At 40.4% G+C, this 12987-nt stretch overlaps 1 protein-coding gene across 5 annotated transcripts in view; it reads right to left on the bottom strand.

The window, feature by feature from the left end:
• Positions 1 to 12987, bottom strand: part of TMEM241 (transmembrane protein 241) — a 71298-nt gene that overhangs the window by 33736 nt on the left and 24575 nt on the right. For all 5 annotated transcript variants that reach the window (XM_071554676.1, XM_071554677.1, XM_071554675.1 and 2 more), the window contains exons 11-13: positions 9621 to 9655; positions 8340 to 8409; positions 6267 to 6360 (exon numbers count right to left, since the gene is read on the bottom strand). In XM_071554676.1, coding sequence (XP_071410777.1) covers positions 6267 to 6360; positions 8340 to 8409; positions 9621 to 9655 — 199 coding nt within the window. The remainder of the gene's footprint in view (positions 1 to 6266; positions 6361 to 8339; positions 8410 to 9620; positions 9656 to 12987) is intronic.

The raw sequence follows: 12987 nt of genomic DNA, 5'->3' as shown, positions 1-12987 counted from the left end.
GTTCTGGTTATGATACATATAAACATTTTAAACAGACTTTTAAAATCCAGAATCTTGACCCATTAGGGCAGAGAAGAACAAGAAGATCCAGTTGCTTTACAAAGTACCCATGACAGGACTCGAGTCCACTTACTTCCTGCAAGTGTATACCCCTCGGCACAAGTAAGGAACTGACATTCTGAACCAGAATACTTCTCAGCACTTGCATGCAAAGCAGCACTGAGAGAGGAATTAAGAGAGATACAAAAAGAAGCACATGCTCCAGCAGAGGCTTTATGATTGCAAAAATGTGGAAAAGTATGAATTAATTTTATTTCTCTTGGTTGGTTTGTGCCTGAAATTAAAGCAGATAAAATGTGAACTGTCTGTGAAGAGAAATTCAGTGAGCACAACCAGCCTAGGAGCCCCAGAAGACTTGCAATTGTGGCCTCTCCACTTTATGAGAAGCAGGAAAAAGAGAATTTCTGCTTTAATAAAAAACATCAGTACTTTTCCAATCATTAAGATGGATATCACCTTTTTTCTTTTTGTGCTGACATGGAGGGATCTAGTGTATCCATTCTCTTAAAAACACCATGAGGACCAAAGAAGAAGAAACACAGACACAAAATATAAAATCCAAGACTCCAGGAGTCATTCTGAATAGCAGGAGGGATTTTGAATAGCCAATTTATATTTTGGGTGAAGAAAACTGCTGGGGTGTAAGTTCAGTGGGCTTGAGTTAGGTACACAGGACCCACAGACAACACACGCTTTCAGACACTCCTGCAAAATTGCTTTCGAAATGTCTGGCAGCCAGCACTAAACACAGGATGACCTGGGGCAAATGCATGTAAAGTTAACAAACAAGGAACCAAAGCAGCTGTCAGGAGATGGTTTTATGTATTAGGGAGCCTCCAACACTGTTCAGATAAACTATAGATTACATAATAGTCCCTGGGATGGTCATATAGAAAGGAGTGGCATACTCTTGATCTGATTACTCTAAATTTTCTTCCAAACAATGCATAAGAAAAACTGTGTAAAGCTCAATGCAACTTGATTGCAGTTATTTAATTTTGTTTCTTCAGATGAGGAAAGAAGAAAGAGAGAATCTCAAACCTACCGATCTTCTCATTTGTTCTTCCTCTTTATAACACACTACCTCAATAGATTCCTACTGGGAGCAAGCTAAATTCCCTACAATAAGTTTATTAGGATAACACCAAACATGATATGGAAATATGAATTTGAAAGTAACTAGCATTGTGCTGAATTTTTCCATTCTATTTATGATTTAAATTATTTCTGCTGCTTAACTTTTAGACACCCTAAAAGACTTCATCACCAGATATAGATTGGCAGCCTTAATCAAAACAAATTCACTGACAGCACTGTTAGAGCTCATTAGTGTTCTCACCAGATGCTTCTGTCTGTGTATATCAGCATCTCCAGTTTTTCTTTCCAGTGCATGACCCACGATATCAGCACTGCTCTCAAATTAAAACAAAAAATCTAAGTACAGCTTCAAATCCTTGCTCTTCTGGGGATTAATCCATGCAAGGCTATGACAAAGCATTTCGTATTTCTTGGACTTCCTAAAAGCTTGCCTTTTTTTTTGTTATACAGATCACTTCAGTGATTTTTTTGGCATTTCTCATGAATTTATACAGATATGACTAACACACACACTATTTGCTCTCACAGAAAAACTGCAGAGAGCATTTTTCACTATAAATATCACACAGGACTATATACACAGATGAAACCTGTGTTTCATCTGTTTCTGCACAAAGCAATGCTGTGACGTGAAAGCCGTCAGAAATCATTACAGGGAAGAATTTAAAAACCTCATATATTGATTAAGTTGCCACGGCCAAAGCAAGTATCATAAAAACAAGTTATGACCCAGCTCCAGTTTATAAGTGAATGAAAAATTAAAGGGCAGGGAGGCCAAATATGTGGGCTTCACAAAGAATGTCTCCTTGAATGTGCAAAGCAGGCCTGATCAGATCTCATGGTTAGTTCATTAGAAATGAAGCTGTGGCAACGATTTCAGCTCCAGCTCATCAGTCACATAGGTACAAAGCATCCAAATGGAAAACAGATTTTCCGATTCTCTGCACCTCCCTAGAGGCCTGTGCTGCTGTCTGAGGACTACAGCATTCTCCTTTCTTGGCTCATTTGCAAGATAAACATATTCTGGCCTCCAGTGCTGCTCCTTTCCAACTGCTGGTGAAAACTCCAGTCAGTCTGAGAGATTAAGAGGATGATCTAGGGCACTACTCAATCCACAAAAAATGCTCATGTGGGAACGCAAAGCTGTTGTGACCAGAGGTGGGGTTTTTTTTCACTAGATCCCATTCTGCAAGTCTAGATTCAAATACTTTATTCTTTATCCACATTAACTTAATTCTTTTGTTTGGTTGTTTGTTGTTTGTTGTTTTTTTTACAGAAGCCACACACTTGGATTTAAACAGATTTTTACAGTGTTAATTAAATACTGCTTTTCTGTACTTATGAAGATTTAGGATGTGATTGACACAGCTCTCATACCTATGCAGTGCTGAGTTGGACGAATACATAGTTTTAACACTTTCAAATAGCTGCAGAAAGCAGCACTGGTGACCATACAGATAAGATTCTTCTTAATTATCCCACAGGTAAATTAACAGTTCCTTATAGATACATAGTTCCTTGGGAGAACTTTGTAGGAGCTGGTAGATCAGGCAAGTATCAGTTCTGTTCTTGCCTTCTGTCTATCTGTGTCTGTCTCTCTAGTCTCTTTTGATCCCTGTTCTAAAACTGACACACAGTGTTTCCAAATTTTTCAAGCATTCACGGACTTCTAACCCCAAATCAGCTGCATTTCAGCACCTGGAGCAGCAGTTCCTCCATGCTTCTCATGAATCCCCAGATGGGCACAGCAGAACCCTAAAATAAGCCTTATAGCAAGCTTGAAAACTCTAGTGGAGCATATTAGGGAAACTGCTAGTTTTGATAAAATTATCAGTGCTACAGACAGATCTCATGCTCTCATTAGTTATTTCCCTCTTCAAACTCAAGACTAAACACATAATTTGAGCACTGGGTTAGAAGATACAAAAGAAAAAGGGCTAGTGTGCTCTGTTACAAAACCCTTCTTAAGCAAGTTAATTAAACTGCACATTAAAAAGCACACACTTTTAAGGCTGAAGAAGAGATTAAATTCTCACAGTGACACACGGGCAAATTTTTAGTTGCCATACAGGCATGTAATTTCATTGACAACAGTGGCTAACTTATGTCTAGAGTGGGCCAAACCCCCACAAATCTGCAAACTCTTGAGCTTTGGGAAAGCTTTGATCCAGTCCAGACTTTGTGGCTCTGATCCACTTGAGCTGGGAAGGACTCAAATCTGCTTAAACTATATTTCACAACACATCTTTGCCTGCAGTTTTTTCAGATAGGTCATAAATACCACATGTAAAACCATTTACCCGCATTCACGCACAACACTGACTAGCAGAGCCAGCTATTCCCATCTCCAACCCAGAATGTTAAACAAAAACCAAACCAAAATAAACAAAAAAAAAAGACTCAAGAGCAAGTTTTAGATCAGTTGACTTGCTACCATGAAGTGAGAAGAAAGTTAAGGTAACAAAATCTGCACAGTCAGAATGTTTGGAAGAATTTCAAACTGGTGATACTTGTACAGTGTAGAACAGCTTGCAAAGCACAAAGCAAGCCCTACAACTCCCTTCTTGTTATACCCAGAAAAACTAGACTCATTTGACTAAAGTTTCTAAACAAGTACATTATGTAAGTATACTTTTTTGGTAAGGTAACAGCTTCATTCACTGTAGTAGGAGCACTGTGATCACAAACCACCTAGGAAGGTTGTGGTTTTCAGATGATCTAGCTCAGAGTGATGAAACCAAGTAAAATCTAACCAGGGAAAAGGAATCTGACAAGCTCTTCTTAGTGTATTCACCACCATTAATTTAACAAATCAGTTGTTAATAACTTAAATCAAGTACAGCCAGATCCTAGATCCACAGATCATAGGATAATTCCAGTAGGAATTGACCTCAGGAGGTCAGACTGGGTTGCTTTGGGCTTCATCCAGCTGGGTCTTGAAAATATTCAAAGATGGAAACTGCACAGCCTTCCTGGGCAACTTCTGCCCTTGCCTGACCTGTCCTTGGAGTGAAATAACTATTCCTTATACCCCATCTGAACTTCTCTTTTTATCTTACTCACAGACCCCTAAGCACCGCTGTGAATAGCCTGGATATGTCTTCTTAATAATTTCTCCATGGCTACTGGGTGGCTGCTTTTTGTTGGGTGCTCCCAAAGTTGTCTCTCTTCCAGGCTGAACAAGCCTGATCTGGCAGCCACTCCCAAAAAGGTCAGTGCTCCATTCCCCTGGCTTTCTTGGCAGCCCTCTGCTAAACTCACCCCAATATCTCCTCTGTATTGAAGTGCCTAAAACAAGGCTCCCTATTTCAGATGTGATCTAACAAGGGCTGAGTAGAGGGCCATGATCACTTTTGTGAATTTACTCTCTATGCTACTCTAAGTACAATTCAGGACACAGGTCTTCTTAGCTGCCAGGGCACACTGCTGGATCTTGTCCAGCTTGCTGTCTACCAAAATCTCCAGGTCCTTTTCAACAGAACAGCTGTGCAGCCCCCAGGCTGTATTTCTACCAAGTGCTCTTCCTTCCCAGGTGCAGGGCTTCACATCTGTCCTTGAAGAATTTTCTAAGATTTCTGCTGGTCCATTTCTCCAGCCTGTCCAGATCCCTCTGGAAGGCAACCCTGTCCTCCAGCCTTATTGACTGGTTCTCCCAGTTGGGTGTCCATTGAAAACCCGAGTGCAGTCTATCACCTCTGATTCTTCAATAAAGATATTAAACAGGAAGGGTCCAGGGACAGACCCCTGTGCCACTACAGTTGTTGCAAGCCTCCAGTTAAAGTAGGAATCATTAACTTTCACGTTCTGAACCTGATCATCCAATCATTTTTTCTACCCATCTAGTTGCGGGCCCATCCAGATGTAGCAATCTAATTTAGATATAAGAATATTGTGAGAGATACCATCAAAAGCCTTGTTAATATCAAGGCAAATGACATCCACAGCTCTCCTCTGCTCCAAAAAGAGTGGCAGTTCTGGTACTGAACTTCAGGAAACTAGCTTTAACTCTCGACTCAGGGCAGACACACTGCAAACAATGGCTGGCCCACATACTTCAAGAGTATTCTTCTCCAAAACATCTTTGGAAAGTATAGATTTGTATTACTGGGATTCAGTAGGTGAAATCTTTATCTGCAATAATCAGCCCAATTCCACCAGGCTCAGTTTATACACAGTTGTCCTCGTTAGAGCAGCTGGGACCAGCTTATTACTGTGCGGGTGTAACCAAAACTGTATATTCTACACCCTCTACGTAATTTCTAACAAACTGTTAATAATGGATCATTTGCAGCAGCTGCCCAGGGCACACCTGACCCTTCAGGCTACAAGCTGGGTGCTAGAGAACCCTGTGAGACAGGGTCTTCACATCAATGACTCAGGTGTGATAACTCCCCTCTGGGGAGGCATTAGCACCTTCACACCCAGCCTGAGGGGTCATGTCTGCCAATGGGTCATCAAGGATTCCAAAAATACCCCATGACTCAGAGTAAATCACCCATTGTGAAACTCCTGGCCCTGGAGGAGGTACTGGGCATTCCCATTTGAATCTAAGCATATATAATTTTGGGGCTTGGGGACTTCTGGTACCACTTGTCAGATCTAGAGGAGGACCAGAACCTCAACAAGGCTGCGACCACCACTCTCAACCAGACTGTGACCATCATCTGCACCAACAGCTTTCTCCTTTCCTTTTACTTTAGACTCAGGGGGACCATGTGGTGCTCAGCACAGAGGCAAATGAACACCATTCTGTTTGTGCCCCAGGGTGCTAGGTTACACCTCTGATTCTTGTGGTTTGAGCCAATTTCTCTTTATATCATTGCTATTATTGCAATATTTTTATTAGACTGTAAGTCTTATAATCTCTTTTGAGTTGGGTTCATTTCTCCTGCTGGTTTACCTTTAAACCAGCACAACAGTATTTCATCTCAGCTAACAATCCTGGTGTATTATTCACCTGATACTTGTCTCAACTCTACATTCAGGTTGCACAGACAGGCCCTTGAAGCATCAAGTAGGAATAGCACTGGAAACTAGAGAGATGCAGAAACTCCTCAGTTCTCCCAGGAGAAGCCCAGATCCACTCTGTTCCTGGGATGGTCTCTTACCTTTGCAAGGAAACTCCAGGCTGCATATTGCCCTGAGGTTGTGCTGCTTTTTAGCTTCACTGTGTGCAACATCAGAAAGAATCCCAACAGTCCACTGCAAGGGATTGGGAAAGACAGTTAATAAAGTCTCTTAATTTCAACTAAGCAAGATCTTACAGGCATCTTGGTTTTCAGAACTGCAGTGCTAATCCCATTTGGGGAAAGAAAGCTGGTGGACAAGGAGCTTACATTATGTCCAGTACATTTTGGGGTTTGTTCAGTTAGTGACTAAAATCTGAGTAAAGTAAGTCTGACACTCTTACGGCTGGTCTCTAATGCACTTGCATAATCAGAAAAGTAGAGATTATTGCAAACGTGAAGTGAAATGTTAACTTCAGGCATTGAAATGGCCCTGAATAACAGCAATGCTAATTTCTACAGGAACCACACATGTTTGGCAACTAACTCACTTCAACTTCCACAGAGCCTTGAACTGAAAAAATACCCACTGGAAAGTTTTTGCCTGAAGCTTTCAAGCTGTTTCAACCTCATGAAACCTAAATTCCAATTAGGAAGTCAAATACATCTCTACTGTATAACAAATAGATGACTCAGTAGTGCTGGGAACAGGATACTCAAAAGTTTTCTGCTGACAATTAAGAGAATTTTCATTCTCAAGTCATACAGAACAGCAATCTCCAATGCTCCAATAGCCAAGAGTACTCTTAAGGAAACTGTTCCACATTTCACTGGAATGGTTGGAGCTTATGAGCTTTGGTTCTGGAGTTTGTTTCACTTATGACATACATACAACTCACTGGTTGTGAACCAGTGAAATAGTGCAAACCAGCAAGAAGGGAATAGAAAAAGGACTTCAAAATATGTGAGGCACAAACTACTGTGAGGCATGAGACTAGTAAGTACTGTGGAAGCTGCATGGGAAAGGTTTTCCTCCAAATACTTTATCTCTACAAAGACACTAGATTACAAGAAGCAGGAGAGCAACTGACACGCTTCTTTCTCCATTTAACCATTCATCTTCCCCTTCCTGTAGTGTACAGTGCTATCTGCTATACGTGTACTGAAGGTGGGGTAATGGAAGTGGAAATTGGAGGCTACAAGTGTTAAAATCCTAACAAAGTGAAAGAAGAATATCTGGACTAGACAGATATTAATTAGTGCTTGCAGTTAGACCTTGCTTTCATGAAGAAATAGATTTCACCTATCTACAGTGGAAAAACTTATTCATTAATACTTAATTGCAAGTTACTTGAAGTGCGGGTAGTGCACTCTTGGGAAAAAAGCCCCTTTCATAACAAAAAACTATGTACATTCGAAATTATTTAACAATCATTCTTAATATTGCCTTTTAATAAAAAATCCAGATACAAGTTAGAAAATCCCTAACAATCAGGAAATATTTTTGCCATCAGTTAGAGTGAAAATGTTTTTTTCCCCTCTAAAAAGAAAATACTTTTATTTAGCAAAAGACTGGAGGGGAAAGACAGGAGTAATTATTTTTTGAGATAATTAAGATCTATAGGAAATATATTTATGTTGTCCTGTGAAAATTATTCTATTAGGCAGGGAACTTTTGCTTCTCAAAATAATGAAATACTTGTTAAAGCTGTTCCTTTTACAAAAAAAAAAGCATTCTGCCAAATAACAAGATGTACAGGCAAATAAATCCATGTACATTCATACACTGCTGAAGACTAATGCTTTGTAATCACCACAAACAGCAAGTTTTACAAGGGCTAATCCAACTTCAGAAGCATTTGAGAGATGCTATGTACCAAAGCTTTGCTACATTTGGTAAAAATTATTTTACTGGTGACTGGGAATTCTCCCTATCAGAATGCACTCATTCAAGGAAACATAAAATTCCAGCGCATTTGAAGCTCAGGCCTTCAAACGCATATCCACAGATATGCACACATGTACATTCTCCACAGTTTTACTGGTGTATGCCAGCAGAAACCAGTATAACTAAGGCTTTACATAGTCCAAAATTTTAAACTGAGAATCAAGGCTGGAAGTCAATGTGCTCTCTTACTTTGAAAATATTCACATGTCCCATTATAGAGAGGTTACCTGGCACAGCAGCTGCTATGAAACCTGTAGAAATACAGGAATGGAAAGTCCAAGGCACTGATGAGATCACCTGAGGGACAAAGCAATATACTCATTGGAATACAGGGGGAAAAATTACCCAGCGTTACAAGCAAGGCAACAGCAATTACATGAACATTACTAGTTTAACATTCCTTTGAGCCTTTACAGCTGGCTAACTTTTCATTTATGATGCTTTCCACATTTCTGATGTGTTTAATGATTTCTCTCTGACCTTGCTTCCAGCCAGTTCCTGCCTTTGGCTGAAAAAGGGAAAAGGGATACGTAAAAGTATTCTTTGCTACTATACAGAAGATCCTGCTTAAGCAACAGTTGCCAGTGGACAGACATGCATCATATCCACTTCTTTTATTACAGAGCTTGTGATAATTCCTACCACAGTAACAGGATACACACACATATGGTGGTTGCTTCCCCCTCTGGCATTAGAACTCTCTAACACAGAGCATGTTGAGAAGTTTAAGTAAGTTCTCCCAGCTCCAAGTAGAGCTCTTGAGTACTTGCATTTCCAGGAACCTGAGTCCTGTTTGCTCTTGGCAGCAACAACTCCCAGGAGTTCTGTGGCCTTCAGGCTCTACAGATTTTCAGGAAGTTCCGTCTTTCACTTTTTGAAATTCAAGACTGTTTTTCTTAACATGTATGTCTGTCCCAGTGTGGGGATACCTAGGTACACAATATGTACCACCAGGCAAAAAAAAGGAATTTATGTTTCGTTAAATGCTTCTTTCTTTGTTTTTCTGGTTGAACAAGCGTCTAGTGAAAGCAAGAGATGATCATCCTTAGCTTTCTAACTACAAAAATGCCACTATGGTGGGAATTTTAGCCACCATAAAACAGTAAACTCTGCCATTCTCATTATCTTAGGAAAGCAACAAAACAAACCCTGCACAGCACTGAGGGCAATGCGGAGAAAACAACCCAGTTCTATATGGCCTGCTGGGACATTGCTGTGAAGAGGACATGTTCATCTAGGAAAACCTTGTTCTTTACCATGTACCACCTCAAAAACTGCTCTTTGCTGTCTGTCCCATGCTGCTGCTTTGCAAAGGGCAGCTAAGAAAGTTATTAGGAAATATGATTCAAATTACACCAGTTTTATACACTCCTCTGCTCCTCCTACAGGGTAATGTATTATTGGTCATACCTAAGGCTAAAATCCTAGTGGGTTTGGTCTCTAAAAACATGCATGGCAAGGAAAGGCAATATGAAAACCTAACAAAGGAAGAACTCAATCCACTTCACCTGCTGGATGGGATGCAGAGGCCAACAGCACCACACTAGAAAATAAAAAAAAAATTAATTGTATAATACAGAATTTATGACAAGGGCTGAACACTATAAACTGACACTTTTGTGTTTGTTTTTTAATCGTGAAACTTCCTCCAGTTAAATAGAATAATGGAGTAGCAATTAAAAGAAAAAAAACGTTCATCATGAAGGAATCTCTGGGGTCACCTAGTACAATTGCTCACCTGAAGCAGGACTATAACCAATATTGGAACATGCCCTCTGTGGTTCTGTCTCAAAAATCAAGGTCTCAAAAATCTACCAGCATAGAGATTCCACACCTCTCTGTGTAACTTGTCCCGTGGCCACTCTACCCTCCTATCAAGGAAATTTTTCTTGAAGCTGCAATGTGTGGTTGTTGTTTCATATTATGCCAAATACTACACTTAAACAAATTTAAAAACACATGAAAATAAAACCAAGTACCAGCCCAAATGATTCACACTTTTCAGAAAGATACAAGTGATGAAAAACATCAGCCATGATCACTCCTTTACTTGAAGTATCGTCACTTAGGATTTCTGAGGTCTTACAAAGACTTCATCCTCTGAGTTTGCAGTATAGGCTGTACAGAGCCTCTTTCAGTGCTACTGATTCTTCCTGTAAATTTTGGATTTTTTTCCTGTATTTTTTCATTCCAAGTTGCTTCTAAGGTTAGAAGGGGTACTGCAAGATGGGAGAAGCGTGTATGCCTCCAAAGCAGAGCTACAGCTTGTTCCAATTAACAACAATATACACCATGACAAACACTAAGGACAAGTGGAAGAAGGAGAAAAGAGTATCTGGAGAATTTGCTTCTTGATAAAAACACCAAGCACTGCACTTACAGAGGCAAAAAGATATTCATTAATGCTATGAATGCTAAAGCATTCCAGGTTAACTCGCTTTTCCAGTGTTAACACAGCTACTGTTTCAAAACCTCCTCGATCAGCTGGTCCCAGCTCTCTACATGACCAGGCTACTGCTTGGTGACCAGGCTTGGTGACCTGCCCTCAGCAGGCTCTGGTGAATCCCAGTGTCATTCACAGAGGCACCAAAAGCAAAAGGAACTGTAAAAGGGGAAGCTTGTCACTGAAATCAGCCATGGAACACAACGGGCTGAAGAAGGAAAGGGCTTATGAGGGACAGACAAGCAGGCATTTTAGGCTTTACATTCTAGATGTCTTTGAAAGGCATCAGCTGGTACAGTATGTTCACATCGTCAGTATTTATATACATTTTTAAAATATGTTGTTGCCACAAAGATATTAAACAAAGCAAAGCAGATCACTTACACTAGGTAATTTCCACCCCCCGCCACTCCTCCCCACACATCAGTGCTCTCTCGGCATGGGACACCAAGAGGAATTCACAATAAACAGGCCCAATTCCTCAGTTTCCTGGTAAAGAGAGAAAAGGAAGCAAATGTCTATTGCTTTTGACTGAGTAACAGAAAAAACAGGAGACTGGCAGAGCAAGTGAAACTGTATCAACAGTTACGAAAATTCCTACTACACTGAGTTCCTCCACTTGCTTTTTTTGCATTATTAAATTTTAAACAAAAAACCACTGAGATTGGGAAATACTTGGAGAGAAACTTCCTTCTGCAACCAAGAGGAATTGATAACCCTACCACGCATCCCAGGTTTCAATCCAAAGAAAACACAGGAGGAAAACAAAACCTTATTTGTCAAGTGTGGGGCGGGTTAAAGCAAATGGGTTAGATGGCGTTACAACCATATTGTAGCTCTGTTCTGAATAGAGTATCAGTAGAAGGACACAATGATGTTGTAAAACCAGATTTGGGATTCAGAGGTTTCTAGCAGGATAGCCTGGACGCCAGGTTGCAACAAAACCAAAATCCCTGTGTTGGATTTCTCTGCTCCTCTCTTCTTCCCCTGTATTCAATACTGAGGGCTGGGTCATCCGTGGTTTCCTTTCTGGCTAAAAAGACGTTTTGTCAGCAAGAATAGCAATTTCTGCCTGCAAAGCTGTCTTCCCCTTATGCAGAAAATCTACTGCAGTGTGTTTAGTTCACAAAAAGTCCAGGATGAGCTGCAACCTGCTTCTAGTACACATTACGTATCCCTCAACATAACAGGCAGACACTACTACCGCTCCCTTCCTGCTACCTCTTGTCAGACAGGGGGGGAGAAATCTGACTCCCTTCTTGATAAAAAGTGCAGGAGCAGAAAGGAACAAAAGAAAATGCAAGATTACTAGAAAAAAACCCACTAATAAATAGAACACAGAAGTCAGAGTACAGAGAATACAATACTGCCGTGAAAAAGAAGGTGGAATCAAGGGGATTGGAGAATTGGAGTGAGGATACTGGAAGTCTATTGCCCCTCTTCTCTTTCTCCCACTCCCTGCCTCTAATGCTTACACACAAGGGAGAAGGATGAACAGAATGGGATTGGGCACTGAGAAACAACATCACCTCACCCTTCCCTGCACAGCACAGCTCTCCTTTCCCTCCTATACTTGTTCCTGGCTCCCTTTTGAAAAGCCATTGAATAATCATGCTGTAAGCAATGAAGTGAGAAGAATGCCACATTTTCAACATCAGCAAATATTTCTTCAGATCTGTTTAGTTCTGGAAAGTTCCCATTCATGTACATTTTCTTAGGATGTTCTTCTCTCCCAAACTGTTTCAGATCTTAAACCAAGAAACAGTGCATGGTGTGTAAGGACAGCAAATGTTAGGAGACTTCACTAATTACAGTTGCAGCTCTGGAAGCATGCAAGCGAGCCAATCTAGTTAATGTTTCTTTGTAATCTATTTTTTTTACTCTAACATATTGGTATATTCTAACTTTTAGTAATGTGGTGCAAAACTTTCCATTTGCTCTAAGCAGGTAGTCTCTACACTCAAGAGTACAACTGTGCTTTCATACCAAACAGAAATGTTTTTAACAGCCTCTGTTACTACAATCCTATATATTTTCCTACATATTAGGACAAATTTTTTCACTAAAAGTGTTATCAAGCATTGGAACAGGCTGCCCAGGGCAGTGGTTGAGTTACCATCCCCAGGGGTATTTAAAAAACTTATAGATGTGGTGCTTAGTGAGTAGAGGACTTGGTAGTGTTTGCTTAATGCACTCAGTGATCTTAGGGTCTTCTTCAACCTAAATGATTCAATGATTCTAAACACTACCTGGCTGTGCCCACACAGCTGCTTTCTCTTCCCTGCACAGCCACATGTCAGCTGTCAGATCTACGTTAGAAGTAAGGAGCTTTAAAGACTATGGATAATACTGCCAAGAGGAGAAAGTTGCATTGATACCACACTAGCCAAGTTCCTTCAAAAATCATAGAATCATATAATCATGCCCGTATA

The sequence above is a fragment of the Pithys albifrons genome, chromosome 4 (genome assembly GCF_047495875.1).
Source record: "Pithys albifrons albifrons isolate INPA30051 chromosome 4, PitAlb_v1, whole genome shotgun sequence".
Taxonomy (NCBI): Eukaryota; Metazoa; Chordata; class Aves; order Passeriformes; family Thamnophilidae; genus Pithys; species Pithys albifrons.
The sequence above is the reverse complement of the archived record's forward strand: the minus strand, read 5'-3'. Positions and strand labels throughout refer to the sequence as shown.